We start from the raw sequence: 22,621 nt of genomic DNA, 5'->3' as shown, positions 1-22,621 counted from the left end.
GAGCCATTTATTTACTGCATGTTTCCAATGATACAACCTGCATAGGTTCACATAGGAACTGAAGGTCCTCAATGCCTTCTGGAAATCAATGTTATACTATTAATGCCAAATGTCTCAATGAATTGGCTAAATTTTGGTAACACACTTGTGGAGACTCCACTGTCTTACTTGCGTTCACAGTTCCAAACAAGGTGAGTAATAAGTAGCCTTGTGGAAAGCAAAAAAATGCTTCACATTTTATGCAATGTAAAGTCAGGCCTGCTGGTAGGCATGGTGGTATAGGTATTCCAATTTTCTTATCATGAAGTATTTCAGGAACCCAGGTTCAGATAGCTGTACTAAGAATTACTGTTTTCATCAGATAAATGCAAAAATGGTACTCTGCGAAGAGGTTCTTTCTCTTTTTAGGTGTACCAGTTATATCCAGCTTAAGAGTAATGTCTTGGAGAGAAGCATGCTTTTAATTTAGTCGGAAAGTTCTTGATAATTCTGTGTTTAAAAGTTTCTTTAAAAAAATTAGATGGCTAGTATTTGGTGCTCTGTGTTTCTTTGTATACTGATTCATGGTAAGAGATGGAACAAACCCCAGTTGGGCTATGAAAGTGTTGTATTGCAGTATTATCTGGAATATTATGAATATTATCTGTCACTTTTTTTTTTTTTTTTAACAAGAACTCCTCTTAGCCTGTCCTCATTTTTAATAAAAGAAGTTATGACAAATTTTTGAAGGCATATAGCTGTTTCTGGTTTGGCTTGGTTTGTGTTTGCTTTTTTTTTTTTTCAGAGATTCAGCTTAATCCGTAATCATGGGGGGAAAAAGAATTGCCTGGGCTAATACCAGTTCTTTGTTTGATAATGTAGGAGGCATTTTTCCTATGTGGCAAAACAAACTTTTGCTCTCCATCTGGCAACCCAAAGATCTGATCTTAAGGTTCAAGTTACATTGATCGGAGTTGCGTGTGCATCTAGCTGCTCCCAAGTGAATTCTCTGTCCTAATGAGCTGCTTAGGCCTGTGTGTGCGTGTTGTATCATTACCTGGGACAGGGGTTGCCACTCACCTTGTCCAACGTGTGGCTTTATTACAGCTCCCCTAATTCTTGTCCAGATGAGGGAGAGGCATTGCCTTCCAAGCAGTATGCTTAGGGAGCTTTGTGATTATGTATCCTACACGTTCTTGGGTTTTACAAACCTATTACTCAGGGGAGGCATGAGGGGTTCCCTGTTCAAATTTTAACAAAACTGTTACGGGCTTTCCAGCCACAGTCACGCTGTCATCATTGCCATGCATCCATCACTAGACCTCATCTGTTTTTGAATTTCACTGTAGCAGAGGAATTCAAAAATGGACCATAGCCACTTGATTTTTATCCAGGCTGCGCTGGTGGTGGCACCACTGGGCTTCTAGATGGCAACTATCAGCGGAGACTCCTCGTTACGTATCTCAAACTAACATCTGCCACAAGGGAAAAAAGTTTTGAGGGAGTGCCATTTTGTCATGTTTCCATATGGATGAGCATGTATTTGGGCTTCGCTTTTGGCAGAGGACAAAATTCTTTCGCTAGGAAACAAGTTATTCAGATCACTGTGACTCAAACATGAGGGAGAATTCAAATACTGGACCTCTGCCTACTTTAGGAGAAAGAATCACTGTCTGAAAAGCTTGCTGATACTGACAGAGAGATGTGTGGATATTGAGGTTTATTGTCTTTGTGATTCTCCATGGTTGTGCATCGTGTCATGACAAACAGAAGGATTGATTTTCTGGTTAGGTGGTTAAATTTGTATATTGTAATTGTTGGGATAAAATATACTGACTAGGCAATGTGCCTCGTGTTCTGATGTACTCCAGCTGCTAAGAACTGGAAAAAAATAGTTCCTATGCGATCATTTTCATAAAGGGTCTCTCACATGCATTGTTAGATTCTGACACTACATGACTTTTGCTTTTTGTGAAGTCAGCTTGAAACAAATTGTGCTACTCTTCGACTTTTTGTTCCTACATAAAATGTCCTTTTCATGTAGTGCTTCTCCTGATTCGTGTAGGTATTAGTAGATTCCACAGGACAGGGGGAAAAGGCAATCAGCTGTTTCAGTCATGATTAAAGACAGAAGTTTTCTTTCGCCATCTTAAGATTTCAAAAAGTTGTTCCTTTATTATTTCCAGATGGAAAAAAATACATAAAATGTATATTGCATTTTTTCCCACTAGCTGAAATATGCAATTATATCTACTAATGCAAAACACTTTGTTGGAAAGATACATATATATAACAACAGGAAACAGATGTTAACCTTAGAATGTTGAGATGCTTTAAAATGCAATTATACATGAGCCTCTGATGTCCTTCAAGCTCTCTCTGGGATATTAACTAATAGTTTTATTAAGTGATAAAAACTGGTATTCTGTGTGCAGTCTGTGGTGTGGGAAAATCTGTCAGGATTAACTAAGTATGACAATCCAGCACATGACTGTATTTAATCACACCTATATGGTGAAGTAGTTGAGTGTAGCATTAGGTGTAGGGAGGATAAACAGTAAGACTGGAACGATCTTACATTATGGTTTGGGGGTAGAATATTGTATTTATAATTGAGCACTTAGAAAGTTTGAAAGATTGGTTTATGCAGATATCTGAAAATTTTCTTTTAATTCATTATTCTGCCTCCTTTTGAGCTGTTCATTCTGAGTTTCTCATTGTGACAAGTAAGTTAAAAAAAAAAAAAAAAAGCACTAGTGGTACTTAGAGAACAAATGACAAGGACACAGTGCTTTCTCATTTCTGTCTTGTGTCTGATTAGTTGGTGTTAATAATCTCTGTTCTGTTAATAGTTATGGTCCTGAAATACTTGGTGAAAAAAAAAAATTATCCATGCTGCATTTGATTCAGATTTATGCCTGAAAACATGGGAATATACTCAATAGAAATTCAGTGCTTGAAGTACTTATACCATCTTTTGTGTAGCTTTAGATATAGAAAGTACATGAAGAAAGAACTTCACAGTAGAAATTCATTTGCAATATTCTATTCTGTAGGAGCTTTGAGGGTCTAGAGCATGCTTGAAGCCTGTGACCTCAATAACTAGACTGTATGAGGGTCCCTGGATATGTAATGTGTATTGTGCATGCATTTCTGATACGTAAGACAAACAATTCACTTTTTGAAGAATTCACTTTCTTTGATTCTGAGAGACTGATGTGCATCTTTCTAAAACAAAGCAATGCAGTGGAATTGTCAGTAATAGTACTTAGTGCATAACTGAACATTCTGGATTTATTCCATTTAGGATTTTTACGTTTTTGATCCATACAGAGACTTGTAGTGACAGTTGAAAAATTCAATTAGTTAATGGACATTTTGTGCTCATTTAGTACAGGACCAAGTGAAATGACTTTAAATGAAAACAGTTGTATTCTTAATCCTGCAAGATATCCACACTTGCAGAAGTCATGATTATTTTTTAGTGGGAGATACCTGGAAGAAGCAGTTTTGACTAGTATGACCACTTTTAAGTATGTTTATAAGTATGTTTTTAAGTATGACCACTGAATACGTATCAGTTTAGTTCTTACAGGAAGTGTTGTTGAAAGTTCCCTTTTGGCACATGCCCCTGAAGCAGATCAAATGTGAGACCATCAGGTTTGTGCAAGTTATTGTAAGATTAAAAAAACTACTAGGTCTGGGAGGTATGTTTTTTTAACCCAGGTATTCTCTGGATAGGAGAGCACATTTTAGTTTTTAGCATTTGTTTTCTACGTTTAATATTCTGCAGCACCGTGTTAATTTTCTTACAGAAAAGAGGAAGAAAAATGAAAATAAATTTTTAAAAAATGCTTAGAGAAGTTCCTCAGTTGTGACTTTAAAAAACAATATGAAACTGTGGTAAGACAAAGTAGTTTCTCATTCTTTACTATATATGGTGTCTTTAGCACAGGTAAATACAAGTTATTTATGCTTTTATTTCCTGCTGTCCAGCAATATGTGGCTAGTTTTGTACAAAATTCAAAAGCCACTACTATAATGGAAAGAATCAATTTGTGTTTTAAGGTTAAAAAAGAAAAAACTTAAAAATATAAGTGTTGTTTAGTATGAATGCAGAGGGAAAGGAACAAAATCATAATTTTTAAAACATAATATTTCAAGATCTTGCTTGCGATAGAAATCTATGGATTTCTATCAAATGGTCATTAGCCTTGCAAAAGCTGGGCTAAAAATATGCTTTTATAGCTAGAAATTCTAAGTAGTAGTTGATTACCTTCAAAAAGAATTCACAAAGTGATCACTTAGTGAAGAGTCTGTTTTTCAGAAGTTGCCAACTTTGAGAGGAATGAGAGAGAATTAATTCTTTCTATGTTGTAGAGTTATTTTTATGAACTTGGCAGATTCAGAAGCATATTATGAAACTTGGCTTTCATTGGTTTCTTGTATCATAAGTCTGTTTTTGAAGGTTGAGTGAAGTATTTTGAACTAAGAGTTAAGCGGTAGGGTTGTGGTATACAGCTTGGTTCCAGCCCTTCTGCCATTTGTGATATTTTAGACATAGAATCATAGAATCATAGAATATCCTGAGTTGGAAGGGACCCTTAAGGATCATCAAGTCCAACTCTCGACACCGCACAGGTCTACCCAAAAGTTCAGACCATGTGCCTAAGTTCACAGTCCAATCTCTTCTTAAATTCAGACAGGCTCGGTGCAGTGACCACTTCCCTGGGGAGCCTGTTCCAGTGTGCAACCACCCTCTCTGTGAAGAACCCCCTCCTGACGTCCAGCCTAAATTTCCCCTGCCTCAGCTTAACCCCGTTCCCGCGGGTCCTGTCACTAGTGTTAATGGAGAAAAGGTCTCCTGCCTCTTGACAACCCCTTACGAGGAAGTTGTAGACTGCGATGAGGTCTTCCCTCAGCCTCCTCTTCTCCAGGCTGAACAGGCCCAGTGACCTCAGCCGTTCCTCGTACGTCTTCCCCTCCAGGCCTTTCACCATCTTCGTAGCCCTCCTCTGGACACTTTCCAACAGTTTCATGTCCTTTTTATACTGTGGTGCCCAGAACTGCACACAGTACTCGAGGTGAGGCCGCACCAGCGCAGAGTAGAGCAGGACAATCACCTCCTTTGACCTACTAGCGATGCCGTGCTTGATGCACCCCAGGATACGATTGGCCCTCCTGGCTGCCAGGGCACACTGCTGGCTCATATTCAACTTGCTGTCTACCACGACCCCCAGATCCCTCTCTTCTAGGCTGCTCTCCAGCGTCTCATCGCCCAGTCTGTACATGCAGCCAGGGTTTCCCCGTCCCAGGTGCAGGACCCGGCACTTGCTCTTATTGAACTTCATGCGGTTGGTGATCGCCCATGCTACTGATGCAAAAAAAAGTAAAAATAAAAATTGCATGACTACCAGAATGCTTTCTATAAACTTAATTTATAGTATTTTCTAAAGCTTAAATGAGGAAAAAATAAAGTTTTCCCCATTTTGTGACATTATTTTACAGAACTTGTTATGTTCTGTTTCGTTTGAACAATGTATTCTAGCTGAATGTCTAAAATTAAGGACATAGGCAAGTAGTTCCATTTAAAAGGGCTTTTTATGGATGTTTGGTGGCATGTTCTTTACTCTTTCAGTCTCAAAGCTAATTACCCCTGGCTTACACTGAGAGCTGCACACACCTTTGCTGTGCATCAAATTCTACACCCTCCATTATCAATATAATTATTACTGTATTATTTAGTTTACATATCTGGGATAGGGTAGGTATTCCACTGAGTAATGTAATTGCTTATCATAAACACATAATAGAAGTTTAGACAGAAACCTTCAAAGCTGCTTTCTAAAGTGATTTGAGAGTTTTCAGGTTTTGTATATACATACTTGTTGGATGAAAGGTATGCACAAGAGTATACACGAGTAGTTGTTCTAAAATCACACAGTCACAGAACGGTTGGGGTTAGAAGGGACCTCTGCAGATCAAATCTTGTCCAAACCCCCTGCCAAGCAGGATCACCTAGATCATTGCACAGGATCACATCCAGGCAGAATTTGAATATCTCCAGAGAAGGAGACTCCACAGCCTCTCTGGGCAACCTGTTCCAGTGCTCTGTCTCCCTCACAGTAAAGAAGTGTTTTCTAATATTCAGCTGGAACTTTCTGCATTTCAGTTTGTGCCCATGGCCCCGTGTGCTGGGCACAACTGAAAAGAGTCTGGCTCCATCCTCTTTAAACCCTCCTTCCATGTATTTACATACATTTGTAAGATCCCCTCCTCTCAGTCTTCTCTTCTCCAAGCTAAACAGGCCTCACCTTCTCCTCATAAGAGAGACGCTTCAGTGCCCTAATCATCTTCGTAGCCCTTCTCTGGACTTGCTCCAGTAGCTCTATGTCTGGGGATGGAGGGTGAGGCTGACTGGCCTGCAGTTTCCTTTTCTTCCAGTCCTCAGGCACCTCCCTTGTTCTCCATGACCTTTCAAAGATGATGGAGAGTGGCCTAGCAATAACATTGACCAACTCCTTCAGCACCTGTGGGTGCATTCCACTGGGGGCCAGGGACTTGTGGGTGTGAAATTTGCCTGAATGATCTCTAACTTGATACTCCTTTACCAAGGGAAAGTCATCTTTTCTCCAGACTTCCTCTCTTGTCTCTAGGGTTCAAGATTTCTGACATCTTGTCTTAGCACTGAAGACTGAGGCAAAGAAGGCATTCAGAATCACTGCCTTCTCCATATCCTTTGTTTTGAAGACATCTACCACATTCAGCAGCGGGCTCCTGTTTTCCCTAGTCATCTTTTTAGCTATTGATAAACTTGAAGAAGCCCTTCTTGTTGTCCTTGTGTGGTGTTTTTACCCTGCTGGGAAACTGAACACCACCAAAACTGCTCTCTCACTTCCCCTACCCAGAAGAACAGAGGGAGAAGAAAATAAGATGGAAAGAAAAAAAAAAAAAAAGTTTCATGGGTCGAGATAAGGATAATTTAACCAAAGGGAAAAGGCAGTCTGGGGTTTGGTCTGGCTTTGATTTTGATTTTTTTTTTTTGGCACTCTCTGTTACCTATACCTTGTTTTCTTACTGTCCTTTTGTACCTGTACATAATGCATAACATCCCCTGCCTCTTTTCAAGCCATTACTGTGCTTTTAGCAGTCCACTGCTTAGTTCTATCCATTTTATAACCAAACGCGTTTAATCCCTGGAGTCTGTAATAACACAGTTAAGAGATTTCAGACTAGTATTGGAGCAGTCTTGCAAATGATCAGATATACTTTAATTAGCAAATTGCCGACTCTAAGGATATTCCAATTAGAGACATTCATATATTGGCATCTGAGAACTCTTTTGACTCTGACAGGAAAGCAGCTAACCCTTGCCATCTAATGAAACTGAAAACAGCCACCATCTGAAAGCACTGATTTTCACAATAATTTTCTTCTGAAGTTTTCTTCTAAATGGATAACTAGTACTACTTAGGGAATGTCAGGCCTATCTCAAAGGAAATGAAATCCCATAGCTTTCTTCTTTCTTTAAAAACAAAATTGTTTCCATGTATTTTCATATGTCACTACTCTCTCAACTGGGCTACTGTAACTCAGTGTTATTTGGGTTTTAGAAGTGTTACAAATGATATGTACCACATATGAATTTAACGGAGATTTGTGTATTGGTTTCATAATTATTATTTTTTTTTTTCCTTTTTGAATAACTCATAGGAAATGGCGAAGATTCTCAATCATCCAAGAGTGTATGCTTTTCTGCACATACCAGTCCAGTCAGCCTCTGACAGTGTGCTCATGGACATGAAAAGAGAATACTGCGTGGCAGACTTCAAACGAGTAGTGGATTTCCTTAAAGAAAAGTAAGTCTATTAATATTTGAGGAAAATAATAGTGGTTTGGGGTTTGTTGGCTGTTTTTTTTTTGTTTGTTTGTTTGTTTATGGTTGTTTTTTTAATGTCAAGAACATGTGGCTGAAAACACAATAACTTGCAACTTCTTCATTAAGGTATTAAAAAAGAATGAACTTCTTTGAGCTTTCAAAGTCTGACTTTTTTTGTATGATCCTTGATGTGGTTTGACCCTTTGCTTGAGATTTTATAAGCATCTTAAATATCTGCATGACATGCTTTTAATTTGTCGATATATTCCTAATCTTTTTCAAATAATACATTCTTAGATTATTTTTTATACTTAAACACTATATGTAGACTGCTTGAAGTTAAAATTGTTGAAGTCTTCTTTAATGTGGCTTTTGAACATTGTGTGCTTTGTGTTATGGAGATGAGCCAGCTCCAGGTAATGTAAATGGGTATTTTTTTTTTGAGCAAACAGTATTTTATGTCCTTTGGCTGGTGTACGTTTACACTGATAAAGCAATACTATCATCCTGCTTGTGGAATGGGTGATTTATAGTATAATTTTAAAATTATTTTCCTTAAGAACAGTTAATTGTAAGAAGTAAAAGTATATATCATAATGTTGTACTTATGCTGACCCGAACACAATAGTTCCATTTACATGCAAAGGTGTAACCACAAGTACTAATGTAATATCCAATGAAGTCTTCTTAGCTTTTAAAATTAAATATTGACATATTTCTGTGTGTGTTACTGTGCCAATTGTCATAAAAAATATCTGGAGAATTAATTCAGTTATCTTGTTTGGCTACTTTTGCTCAATCTAATATTTTTTTTATATGTTTCTTTTAATGATTTAAGAGGGGGGATTTAATTCAAAGGGATACCTTTGACTCTAAAATTACGTTAAAATATTGGATATTAAAACAAAAGCAAACAGTTTCTCATAATCATTTTTATAGTTGATTTTTCATGATTATTCAAAAATCCAGCAGTCTAGGCATGTAAAATGTCATGCAAGAATTGCATGGGAATTGTGAAATATAAGAAAGAAAAGCAAACTACAACAGAATAGAGTCTGTTTGCATTTTTTTTTTTTGTCGTTTATAGTGTGTTCCTGTACATTTACAGCAATTGCTTGAAATGGAGCTGATTATAAAAATACAGGTTCACTATTTATTATCTTTGTTGCCATTATATGTTGATCTGGAATTAATTTTCCACCCTAAACAATGCACGTGGATTCTTGATATTTTCGTGTGGCTTTGGGTCAACTTTACTTTTAAATGAACAGCTATATTGTATTCCCACGTATCTTAGAACTCAGTCAGTTTATGTCTTGGTTGACTTAAAGCTGATTCATTGTTCTCTTCAGTAGTTCTAACGTTGGCAGCTATTATCATAACAGCAGCTGGATTTTCGATAACCTATTATAGCTGGCACGTGTTGGGGCATATGGAAATTTATTATATCATTCAGCTCTTGCACAGAGAAAAGCGTGAATTAGTTAATATCCAAATTTAAAACAGCTGGTCATTGAATATAAAGTAATCTACGACATACATCTTCTTCCACAGGCTTTTTGTAGTAAATTTTACAAGGAAAAGATAATTGTCTTGATGTCTTGTTTTTGAATAATAATAAACTTTATTTATCCTGCTTACTAAGAAACTACCAAACTATCTAGTAGTTCCTGTTAGGAAACAGTCTCTGAATGCTAAAATGGAAAATTCCTTATACCATATGGCAGCAGAATAAGGAAGCTATGCAGGACAGAGAAAACGTTTTGGATATTTGGACATGTGCACATCTGTAAAACTAATTTTTTTTCTTTTGCACTTAAGAGCCTAGTGTCTTCATTTGTAGTCTCTCCTCCTACGGCAGCAGCCAGCTATTGCATTCCATATAGATATTCCCATAAAGGTCTGAAAGCAAAGATTGCCAGGACTTAACATTGCTGCAGACAACTCCAGAGCCTACAGCCAAAATAGCTAAAATTAAATAAGTGTTTGAACTACTTTAATAGCCAAAAGGGATTATTTCCATCTTCCATTTATCAAATAGGAAAAATAAAACAAAAGTAGAACACCCTATATCTCCTTTTCATATTCCTAGGGTCATAAAGTCATCTTAGAAATTTCCTACAGGAAATGTACAGGGCCTTATCAGTATATTCCAAATGGCACCTTCATCTCTAAAATGTGACATCTACTGTGATAGTGTCTTCACTTAAAATTCTATTAAACCAGTAATTCCATAGGCTGACCCGCTGAAGAAGTAAAGTCGCACACCAAAATATAATACGGTTATCAGTTAAGTGCTTAATAACTTGATTTCAGACGTCTGAGCAAATAAGCATGAAATACAGGAAGTAAAAATGAAGGGAAGAAAGAAAAAAAAAATGAACCACGTGATCTCTTTGGTTTTTGAATACCAAAGATACTAGGGACTCCTGAATCTTTCTTTTCCCCATCAGACCAATGAAATACTCTGGGAGTTTTTTTTCTCCCAGAAAAATAGTAAAATGTTTTCCTTCCTCTGGAGAGCCAAGAATTGATTGCAGAGGTATCTCCTTCTGAAGATGGGGATTTGTTCGTATCCCACTGAGTGCAGAATGTTTTATAGAGAAGCTAGAATTCTCAAAAACTTTTTTTTTTCATTAAAACTCACTTTTTAAAAGAATGGAGCATTCTAGACCCTCTGAAATTGTGATACTATGCATCACTTTTTTTTTTTTTCCTACCTTTGAGGACTCTTTCCTCAGGCAGAAACCCTAGAAGTGTACTTTAAAAACAAAGACTGATATTCCATTGCAGTTATTTGATATGCAGTACTTTGTATTTAGAGACCCTCTGTCCAGCCAGGTGACAACATTTTTGGTTTAGTATCCAGATGGATAACAAATTGTAGTTTGAAATTCAAACCCATCAGACTGAAAAGCTGTACTAGAGAAGCCTTGTTTTGTACTCAGAAATGCATTCTTTAAATTTTGCTGTCCTTTTTGCACTTAATTTTCTTTAAATTCTAACATTCAGGAAAATGTTGTTGATAGGCTGGTAGCTGACCTAAAGATTTAGTATTGATATATATATTTTATTAGTGAAAGAGTCATTTGTAAACTGTTCTGGAGAAGAACAGCATAAAAGAAATGAGGATTTGCAGATAAATTTAGAAGGTAGTCCTGTACAACTTGTGCTTCGATGAGGGTTCTTGCAGTTATTCTTTTATATTTTTTGGTCACTACCTGTGGATGTGGAGGGACTACTCCCAAAACTGACTGATACAGAGGAGGAGATATTCATTTGGATGAGGTATTAATTTCAATATGTTTGCATAAAAAGGAACATAAGCAGCAGCTTCTAAATAAATTTATAGTCTTATATCAGAAATTCTTTTAATTGCAGGTTCATTTTTTTGAAATGTGAGTTGTTTTCTTTTTCAAGTGGTCTGAACTTTCGAGATTCTGCATAAATTATATTTCAGAAAGATGGTGGTTTTAGTTACAAAAAGAGCAAGACTGATTTAATTATCTCAAAATTTTGAAACTTAATCCACTGAAATTTACTTTTGCTCATAAAGGCAAACAATTGGAGTATATTTCAGTTATAGAACCTGAATGTCATATTCTGTAATTACTCAAATATTCAGGGACAATGTGGATATATACCCATTAAAAATCCTTACACTGGTAATGTGTTTTCGGATTTCTTGTTTGCAGTTGACCAATTGCAGTATTGCATTATCTTACTTCTCTGGTTTGTAAAGCAATCGTGATGTTGATCAAAGCCTTTATTAATCTTTCCCTATTATGGTCCCTTCGTAAGGCAATAGGAGAGTAACCCAACATCTAGACAAATGAGAGGGGGAGAGTGGAGAAGGAGATAGGGAAGTTTAGAGGCAGGCTGAAATGCTCTGTCTGTATTTTTGGAAGTAGCATGAAGCTGAAGAAAAGCTTTTTGCCTCCCAATTTTTGTGTGTGTTTCTGTGCGTGTGTTGTGAAATGGAAGCATAACATTAATTGTGGGTGGCTGCTGCTGTTCACTCGGGATTGTCTCATAATTCATGCTGGAAATATGTGTGCTTTCCAATACGATCAGCAAACATGGGCTGCCAGAAGCGAGAGTCAAGGCCTTGTCAGGCTAAAAGTTCTCTTCTTTTTTGCACCTTCTACTCCATTAAAATCAGAGGACTACTAGCAAGCCTGTTCTAGCCTCAGTAACTTTCAGTGGTAATGAAGAATTGATTTTTTCAGCATATGCAGGCTCACAATTACATGCAGTTGGAGAAAGAAAGTAAAGGACCAATAGTAAATGAGAGCAGTGGAAAATAAATTGAAATTTTGGAAGGTGATTAATCACTTCAATGTAAACTAGAACCTTAGTTGCCTGGCAAATAATGGATTATTGCTGCAGGTGTCCGAAGAAACTTAATATCCAAAATGAGAGAAGATGTTACATAGTCCTTTGAGACAACCGGCTTCAGGGATGTTATCTTCTTCCCTATTTCTTTACAAGGAGTTAAGCCAAAACCAGGTAGCTTCAGCAGCTTTCTAGGCCACCTCTTCATCCTTTTATTTTTACGGATTTTAAGTGATTCAGCAGTGTCTGTCTCATGTCTCTCTTGATCTGCCCTGAGCTTCGTCTGTTTTGTTGCAGTGGCAGCCAGGTGAGGTGGCACCTCCTTTTGCACAGACACGACAGTCTGCTCAAGGGCTACTGTCTCTTCCCAGTCATGCTGGATGTCTGCTACTTGTAGGTTTTCCAGCACCATCTGTATGTCTGCATCAAACTTTTCATAGTCTGCTTTCTTGACTAATATAATAAACTTTCTAATATAATTTTCTTTAATATAATTTTAATCCAGTATGTTTCAGTATGACTTTTTTTTTTTTTTTTTTTTTTTTTTTTCCCCCAAGCCATTTCAAATGCAATAATTTGTTTCCAATGTTCTAGTCTTCTGGTGTGACCTTGTTCTCATTCTGGTCATAGTGACACATGCCAGAAAAGCTTATGTGGACAATCTGGACATTTATCATGGTATCTTTTTGTATTTCTTATGTAACTGTGTATTTTATTTATGTATTTCTTATATAATTGTGTATCTTACTGTTTGGAAGTCTTCTACATGAAAACTTTTATATTTTCTAATAGCTCATTTTTGACTGATACAACAATAGAGGCAGAAAAATCTTCCCAAAAGCTTGTTTCTAAATACTATTACTTGGATGATCAAGAAAATTCTGAACACTGTGAATAATTTGTAACTGTACATAATTTTCTTCTGAAAGATGGCCTTACAGTAAGCTCCTAAATATTATTAAGTCCATGTTGAAAGATAAACAGCTAAATGAGCTGTCATTAAATTTGCAACTGTTCCAGACATCCTGCTGCTTAGAAGCTATCCCAGGCCTTGTGGCAGTGGTTGTAGCGTCTTTAGCACATTATCCTGACAGTTATTGAAACTAGAATTTGAAAATGACCACCAGGGTCATTTAAAAATATGTAAATAACTATATACCATTCTTAGGTACATTTTTCCACTCACTTAAAAATGTGGACAATTATGAAGCATACTACAACATCCCTTACTTCAGCAGCACGAATGTGTTTTGTTTTCTTCTTGAAAATTAACTCTTGATTCTCAGAGAGACACTTCGTAGAGCTCCTTTTGCAGGTGTGCTAATTGTGGACCTAACAAACCATGAGAAGTCTTTCAGATGTAGGCTTTTTTAGTGAGTTTTATTACATTTGTTCTGTCCGTCTAACTACCGCAAATGCAGATATCATCTGTTTAAAATCCTTATAACATTTTCTGCTCAGAAAATGCTGAAAGTATTTTGTACTTATCTGTATATTTACACCTCATTTTCTAGACTCTTCACTTTCTTTTGTCTACAGTTGAAGTCTGAACTAATCACTTCATCCAATGTTTCTCTTCGTATTTCAAATGCATTGTGTTTATAAAAGTATTAAATTAGCACTAAAAAGTAGAAACTTTTTTTTTTTTCTCCCCACCAGATGCACACAAAAGGAGATTTATCTTTGTGTCTAGACTGGAACCTAGTGATCAGTGGGTCTACAAGGGACTACAAGTTTGAGGGACTACAAGTTCCTTTCACCACAGAATCTTTAGGTCTCTTAATAGTTAAGTTTGTGCTTCTACAAAGCAAGTTGCTAAATTTGTAAGTCTTCTTTCCTTGCATTTGATTCCAAAGGTCACATAAAGAGATACAAGTTGATGAAAGATTTCAAAGATGAACACCTGCATAATTTCATGAAGATATTTTGAATATTTAGTGCTTAACTGCCTAGGCTGAAAATAGTGACTAGGGGAGAGACAAACATAAGGCACTCTAAGATATTCTTGTATTATAACATTACTGCAGTTAAACTGAATGTCATTTCAGGAGGGCAGTCTTTTAATCTGGGCTTGTACAGCACTTCTTTGCTTTTTTTCTTATCTAATGCTACTGCATCTTTACTTTCTAGCAAGGAAATATACTGAGGATGTTTTCTGAAGGGGGAATGGAAGGAGGAAAGAAAGGTTGCCTACAGATATCAGTATCTTCTGAATCTCTTATCTTCACTACTTCAGATTGTTTAATCAGATTTCAGCTAGCTCATAGAGAGAGAATGAAAATAGGTAAGCAAGAGTTCTTGCTGCCACAGTTCAATTAGATCTGTTGCCTCTCTAGAAATTGCTAGTTCCCATTATATAGCATCATCTTTCATGCCAAATATTGGATATTGGAGGATATTGGAGTTTGGGCTGTAGGCTTTTAATTATTCTGCTGTCTGTATGTCAGGATGGCAATGGCCAGAAGTGCATGGGTTTTGTTCTACTTTTGGTGTTCTTACGGTGTAACTTTGGTGTAACTTGTGATTATTGAACCCTTTCTGTAATACTACTGAGGGAAAGCATAGTTTGCTATAAGTTCCCACTGAAGCTGTGGTAAAGTGGAAATTGCTTTAGACTTACTCTGTTTATTATGTGTAGAACTTTATTACAGGCACATCAGAAAAAAATGCTGAAAACAAGTTAGTTGTAGCTCATCTTTATTGAACAACACAAATGTATGTTGAATTCACTTTACAGCCTTCACTTTCTTATATGGGTGTATAAATAAGAAAATTATTAAATTCCCTGGCTGTATGACTGGAAAAAAATATAGCCTCATCTACATTAATTCTAGCTTGAAAGAAGCCCTGAAAACATACAAGGCATAGCAAAAGTTTTTATGACAGTGATCACTAGAAATTAAGTTTTTCTTTACTGAGAATCATGAACAGTAACAAAAGCTATTTACCTTGAAATAGTGTGACTATAAAGTGACTCCCTTCTGCAGGCACTATTTTCTGTCTTATTACACAAGATTTACTCTAAAGAGTATAGAAATAATTCTCTAAAGAATATAGAAATAACGGTGTAATGTTTCTCTGAAGTTTAATGGGTGTTCTCATAAAACTCTTACTTACTTTTTCTTAGTTATGTACCCACAAGAAAAGTAATTGGGAGAAAAGTCTGTTTAGTATTTTTACACTGGATTTTAATTAATGTAAAAGATAAGTTTTTCGTTGCCATAAATTATTCTTTTTATCATAAATACTTGATGTTACACTGTTATTCTCATCTTTGCACTTATTTCTTCCTTCCAATTGTTTCTTAGAACTAAATTAATTCTGTTTTAAATAAGATCGTAGGATTGTAAGATTGTAAATAATTTGTAAAATTGTAAGATTGTAAATAATTTGTCTAGGGCTGTTCTATAAAGAATCGGATTAACAGTCAACATGGAGGAGTTTAGGCTATACTGTAGTATGGGCGTAACTAACTAGGGGTAGTACAAAAGTGAAAAATACCGAACTGGGCTTAAAAAATCTCTTTGAGATGTATGGTAAAATAATGATAAAAGCCTCTAGGGGTATCTCTTTGGCAGTTTGCAGTGCTCATTTTTCAGAAGCTGTCTTTCTTAAAGTGGATTATATAGCTTTTTTTTTGAGATGGAGACTTGGAGTTCTTATGCATGTCATGATAACTGTCCTCTTTGTAATAAAACATTATTTGTTTTCTGTGTACGCATATGCTACAGCTACAGTATGGTACCCAAATTCACAGTGAGAGTGTTGGCTGCAGTCCCCATTTTCCTGTGTCTTGCTTTGTTGCTGTTATATCTGCCAGACTGTTGCTCATGTCCTGATTGTGCTTAGCCTGCTGACATCCACACACAAATACTGAAGTCGGAATTGAGTCATGCAATGTGAAGTTAACACAAAATAATTCTAAAGTTACAGACTACTTTGATGATTGGATGGCACTAAACATGACTTGAACCTATTTATTTTTTCAAAGGGTGTAGTCTAGAAAATTCTGGTATAATTTCAAAATTTCTATATGCTTCATCATTTTTGATACGAAGTCTATTCAGCATCTGTAGCAATTCAGTTCTTCATGCTCTCCTATTTAAGCAGAATGTGCATAGTGCTTGTGTTTTACAGAATTTTCTTATTACTAATGCACTTTTTAATTTATTTATTTATTTATTTTTCTGGAGGTAGGGAAACACGAGTGGTTTTTTCTGTCTCTCCTGTTAACGTTCTGCTCTGATACACACACACCAAAACTGTGGTGTGAAGCCTGGGAAATAAAAGTGCAGGCATAATGGACACACAGTGCATTTACATGTACACTCCTCATGCTTTTATGTCATGATACTATAATGTTCTGCTTTGGCTGAAGTTTGGGAGAATAGTTTTTGGAATGGTTTATGAAGAGAGAAGATATGCCCTCTTTTTAAATGCAAAAAAAATATTTAGTCTTACTATTATAATACTTGCCATAGAAGCTGGCTTACATTTTTACTAAGCATAATCAACACAGTTGTTGGGAATGCTACTTTCTTTATGTTCTAATGGCTAAGCTTTCCTTTTTCTGAGCTGTCTTATCTGCAGTTTTCTTCTGCAAAACCCTAGTGGGTATCTTCTTAGATGATGCAGTAGGAATAAGTAATATGCATCAAATTCCCAGTTTCTTAAGTGTAGCAAGATGGTATCTTTTCTTTTTGTTCCTTCCCTTGAGGGCACATGAGTGCGGGTTTTTGAAAGCAATGTTATAACATCAGTAGCAAGGTTAAAAGGAAAGAATTGCAATCATCACTCAATATTAGAAATGAGTATTCTTAAAATATCTCTTTAATATTTGTGTGGTGTTTTTTTTTGTTTGTTTGTTTGTTTTTAATGGTGATACTGTATTACTCTAGTATTGAAGGAAAAAAAAACACAAAAAACAAACAAAGCATTTATTGTTTTTTCTTTATAAATATTGTCATTATGTTTCAACCTCAGGGTCAGAAGTTAGAATGGAATTGGGGTGGTCTACTTGGTTTTTAAAACAATAATTTTAATTCATGTTTGTTTAATAACAGATTAATTTAACATGAAATTCTTAGTTTTAATTTGCTCTTGAGTTTTTAAGCATATCTAAATGTATGTTAAGATACTTTAGTGTTTATTTTGTTACCATATTCGTACATATACAAGTTCAGGATGCATCATGTTTACAGCTTGGACTGTTCAGATGTGCTAATTCTGATGATGATATAAAATATATTTGATACATTAAAAATATGTGTTCATTAATTTCCATGTGTACCTTTTTGATTTTCACATAGTACTAAGTAATAAATGAATTTTATAAGCCATGTTATTTTGATCATATAGAGCAATATCACACAAAAGGATTTTTGATGAAGGTGATAGTTGGCAAGCTGGTAAATACTGACTGAAGTTGCACATTGCGAGTTTCTTTCAGCATTTGAAAGAATGATGGAAGAAATAAAGAATACAATACTTCTGTATCTGGTCAGTACCTTTAATGGTTATTTTCTTTACCTCTAAAATGCTTAAATGAAGAAAATTATTAAGTGTAAACATGTAAAAGCCATTAAACCTCTTTAGAAGTATAGTTCAGTGACTGAAATGTTGCGTGCAAGAGACGCAGTTCTACTACAGGGAAATTCTCTTTATGGAGACTGTGGACTGTGGTACAGACTACGTAGGGGAAGCTCAATTTTGTATTCACATGTGTCTTATTGGTCTATAAATTGTATCTACCATTCATGAGTTTATGATTCACCTCTTTATAAAGATGATAAATTTGTAGTTATAAACTTCTTATTGCATGGCAAAATAATCACAAACCCTACATTTTAAGAGGTTGGTGCATTAGAGTAGTGGCTGGAGCAGATGAAGATTTATTCTCCACAACTGAATTGCTTATCTCTTGCACTTCAATTTTTTTTCATCCCTATATTTTACTTTTCAATGTAATGTAGAGCTCTCATTTTTTTTAGTAGGAGAGATAGCTATAATACAGCTATTAAATGACTATGCAGCAGGAAGACAATGCTGCAAATGTGGCAGTATGTAAATGTACAAGGAACAGTGTAAGTTCATCTTAATCCTCTTACTAGAAAATAGTGATTCAGATGCAAGTTTAAGCTGGAAAATAGATTTTTGTTTCCAAATACTTTATGCATAAGAGAATATGAAACCAGAGCATCTACATTTCTTCGTAAATCTGGAGAATATATTTATTGGCAAAACCCAGGGGTCATAGAAATTAATTGTCTTCTGGCTTGCTGTGCCAGATACCTCGCTGCTTGGCCTTCAAAAGAGCCATGAGGCTTAGCAGGAGAGACTACTCCTGAGGTGAGACAGCCCGTCCGTTCAGACTTGCTGCCAGCTCTGGGGTGAGAACTGTTGGACATTACTAATCCCAGCAGATATGAATCAGTGTCCTGTGAAAAGCTTAGTGCAACAGAAAATACTGATTTCTCTGAACTATTTAATGTCCATCGCAGGAGTTTCGCTGAGTAAAATTTCAGCAAAAGCATTTGACAACCTTCAACTCCTTTACAGAAGGAAAAGGGAAACACCACATCTGAGAGGCTGATTGTGTGGTCATTTGTAGCTCTACAGCTGACTGCGTACACATGTGTGTCCCACAGCAGCCAGTCACTGTTGGTCTTTAGCCCTACTGCTCGGTGAAAAGGCAGAGAACGACCATGTCTTGGTGACTGCTGGTTTCTGAGAGTCTGCAGAGGGCAAGCGATCCCGTCAGCTCAGGTTTGAACAACGGACTGGCAGGGTTTCCCTGCGGGGCTGGGATGGCTGCTCCCACACTGACAACTTAAGTTTTTGGGAGCATTTAACTCACATACGCAATCCTGAGAGTTGCTAAGGCAGCCAGCTGAACTCTGAATTGTGGCCAGCAAACTGTTTTTCCATGTAGCATATCCTTTTGGACCTCCCCCGCCTCCGTTATACCATGTACCTGGAAACACTGGGTTATGACATGGAGTGCTTACAGAACCAGGCTTCTGCTTCATTTCACTTGTGTCTGTCACTTACTAGGTACCCACATATTTTTGGGTGGAGGGAATGTATAAAACTTCCAAGAGAAATAAAATATTTACGTTGCTTAGGTTAGTTATTTGAGTGAATGTTGGCATTGATTATAACATTTTAACAGCTGAAGAAAGCATAGCAGTGGAGATTCTTCTTTTTTAATGTTATGATGCTTTAAAATATTTGTTGCTTCAAAACCAGAGCAAGCAGATAGGTTTCTGTTAAATATCCTTTTAATCTTTGCTTCCTTGCTGTTTCCTTACCTGTTTGAATCTTCATTTAAATGTTTCTTGCATTACTAGGCTGTACCCACTGCAGTGTGTTGTATTTTACAGTCAGCTAAGAATGATGGTTTGGCATCACTACTGTGTTAGTAACACAGTATTAGCTACTGGATTCTGCTTGCGAATTTGAGTTTGAGGCTTAGTTTCACAAGAGTTTATTATTATGTGTGTATGTGATAATTAGCATTAAAATCTGAAGGAAAATTGGAATTTAAATACGCCATATCAAAGTGGAAAATGCAGTTGTTGTTTTGTTTTGTTTTATTTTTTGTGTGTGTCTTTTTTAGCTATTACCTATATATTTCAATCAATTTCTAGCCCTAATTTGCAGAGCAGTGTTTCATAGAGCAGGAAACTATTTCAGTATACATCTAGTGTAAGCAAAGGCAAGTGTCTGTGAGTAATTGCCTTTCCTAATCAGTATTGGTCACGCACGCCATGGATCAGGGAAATAAAGCTTAAAATTTTATATTTTAATTTAATTACTTTATTTTATTATAATTTTATTTGTTTGTTTTCTTTATACATTTTTAAAGTGCCCCCATGTATGCTGTGATACCATTTTCCTTTAGCTTTTATGTGAGGGCCTACACAAGTATGTGCATTTACCTCGGAGAGTGTTGAGAGCCAAGGTTTTTGTCTCTATGCTGCAGAAGATAATGTTAACCTTGTATGGCACAGGTGTATGCCTATGACCTCTGGAGAGTTAACATTAATTTAGTAATTAAGAGGTAGCAATTGTGCTCCCCCTGGAGAATCGTTTTTAGCACAAAAGATGAAAGCAAATGAGAAGCTATGTTACTGCCACTTGTTTGGATTATGTCTTTTATCTTCTTATGATAGTAAATGATCAACAAATCCTTGTTAAACTCCTGAATGAAACTAGTATGAGATTTGTTGGCATTTTTGGAATGTTAACTTTCAAGCATTTTGTGCAACTTAACTGGTTTTGAATCTTATATAGATTATTATATTAGCCACTCTCAGTAGACACTATTGAAACAGAATATAGATTAAACTTTACTGTTTAATTTCCCATATGTTTTCTCTGTCCTAATGAGCAGGACGGTCCTAAATCTGAATACAAGAAGATTTAGAAACAAAATTGTTGTTCCATTCATTATCTATCCGAATCTGCTCTAAAAATGGGAAGAGGTTGTACTTACCAGCTAATTAGTATTCTAACAAATTTCTGTACATTAGATTTAGTTTGTAACTTTCTGCAGGGTAACTGTGTATCAATAATGACAGAAAAAATGGGGTTATGGGCATAAAAACAATTCATAAAAGTTGAAGCAGTTCCAACACTACATGTTCATAATAAAAATAAGAAATACAGATGTATGGAAAATGTTGAGAGAACTTTACACCTGGCTTAATTCAAAATCCAGTGGACACAGTAAACAGAAGCTTTCACTGATCATGTAGTTTTATTATAACTGAATTTTCATGCATTTGTCTGTCCAGATTACTATAGATTTATGACATAGCATGTCCTTTATGCAGGGGGGAAAAAAAAAGTCCTTATTACCATTTATCACAACCTGCTTTGCACTTTGGTGGACAAAACAGCTAGTGACTTGCCAGAGTATTTCAGAGTGCTGTACAAAGAGAATGTATGAGTGTCTGGTTTTTATGTCATCAAATCTGATATAAGGTTGGGCTGATGGTTGTGTTAAGACTTGCATTCCTGACTGGTTTATGTCTCAAATATTCAATGGATTTACATGGTGTAATGAATCTTAAAATGATTTTGTCCTATTGGCTTGCTAAGATTACTTAGTCATAGGTTTTTACAGAATGTAAGATTGATTTTTTTTTTTTGAAGCCTTTCATCATTTTGAGAATAGCAGAAGCTGAAGCCTGCCTTTTAACACATTTTCACAAAATACAGCTTTTACTTGACAGTATTAAAGTGAAGTACAGTAATTATCACATTAAGTGAGATAATCTTTTCATGTTTTCATTAATAATGCAAATAAACATTTTTTTTTCCCCTGGAAAATGTTCAGCTAATTCTGTAGAACAAAACATTGGTTCATTGATTTAACTAAATGTACATTCAAGCTCAGACTATGTTTATGCAACAATACTGGCTGGAGATTTTTTGTTACTGTTTTTTATTGTGGCATCTGTAGGGGCTGCTGCAAACCTCCCATCTTTTGCATAAAGTTTGTACAGAAATTAAATGTTCTGTCCATTCCTCTTGACTTGTAGTCAAGGTAGAGCATCCGGCTTGTTAACTCTCTCACAAAAGCTTGTTTCACTTCAAATCCTCTTCTAATACATTGACTAATTCTTTATTTTTTCAGGATCTAGCATGAGGTTTGTCCTCTAACATGGTGGAGTTTTTTTCTTCTAAACAAGAATGTCATTTCTGAACAGCATAGATTTGATGTTATCTATTTGATTCAAAGTGTTTTTTTTTGTTGCTGTTGTTGTTGTTTTTCCATTTTCTGGTGGACATTCCTTTATAACTAAAGAAACCGCCTGTATTTTCTGAGAGAAAAACACATTGTATAAAAGTATCGTATCTTCCTGATGATTGAACCCTAGGTCAGAAACTTACAATAACATCTTCAGGAGTATTTACATCCTGAATTCAGTGTGTTGGTTTTTTTTTTGGTGGTGATGGTGGTTTTTGTCAAAGAAATCACTTACAGTCCAAGCTCTCAAGTACTCCAGTGACATTACCTCTGCGGAAAGCCAAATTTGAGGTCTTTGGTAAGGAGCAACCCCTAGTTGTAGGAGTTTCTCTTCCCCTTATGCAGTCTCTACCAAGTTTCTGAGACTTGAAAAAGGCCCAAATAACAAAAAACTGTTTTATCTATGGGAAATGGTATCTTTGCAAGTTTGATAGATACTCATGGACCATGATGATACTGAGATCCCGTTATTAGATGCTACAGGCTGCCATAGGTAATGCAAAAGTGAGTCTTTCACCTAAGGAAGTTTGTTCTGCAATTCCAGTTACATCAGTAAATAATTTCTGAAGATATTCAGGTTGTTTTTTTTTTCTACTTAAAAAGTGTCTGTACCTCTCACCCACATAAAATCTGTTCTTATAATGCTGTTACATAGTTGTAGCTTTACATTA

At 36.0% G+C, this 22,621-nt stretch overlaps 1 protein-coding gene across 3 annotated transcripts in view; it reads left to right on the top strand.

Moving 5' to 3' along the window:
- The window catches only part of CDKAL1 (CDKAL1 threonylcarbamoyladenosine tRNA methylthiotransferase), a 429,529-nt gene that overhangs the window by 273,569 nt on the left and 133,339 nt on the right, over window positions 1-22,621 (top strand). For all 3 annotated transcript variants that reach the window (XM_084510786.1, XM_084510787.1, XM_084510788.1), the window contains one exon: window positions 7,693-7,838. In XM_084510786.1, the coding sequence (XP_084366912.1) occupies window positions 7,693-7,838 (146 nt within the window). The remainder of the gene's footprint in view (window positions 1-7,692; window positions 7,839-22,621) is intronic.

This window comes from Aythya ferina, assembly GCF_964211825.1.
Source record: "Aythya ferina genome assembly, chromosome: 2".
NCBI classification, from domain to species: Eukaryota; Metazoa; Chordata; class Aves; order Anseriformes; family Anatidae; genus Aythya; species Aythya ferina.
The sequence above is the reverse complement of the archived record's forward strand: the minus strand, read 5'-3'. Positions and strand labels throughout refer to the sequence as shown.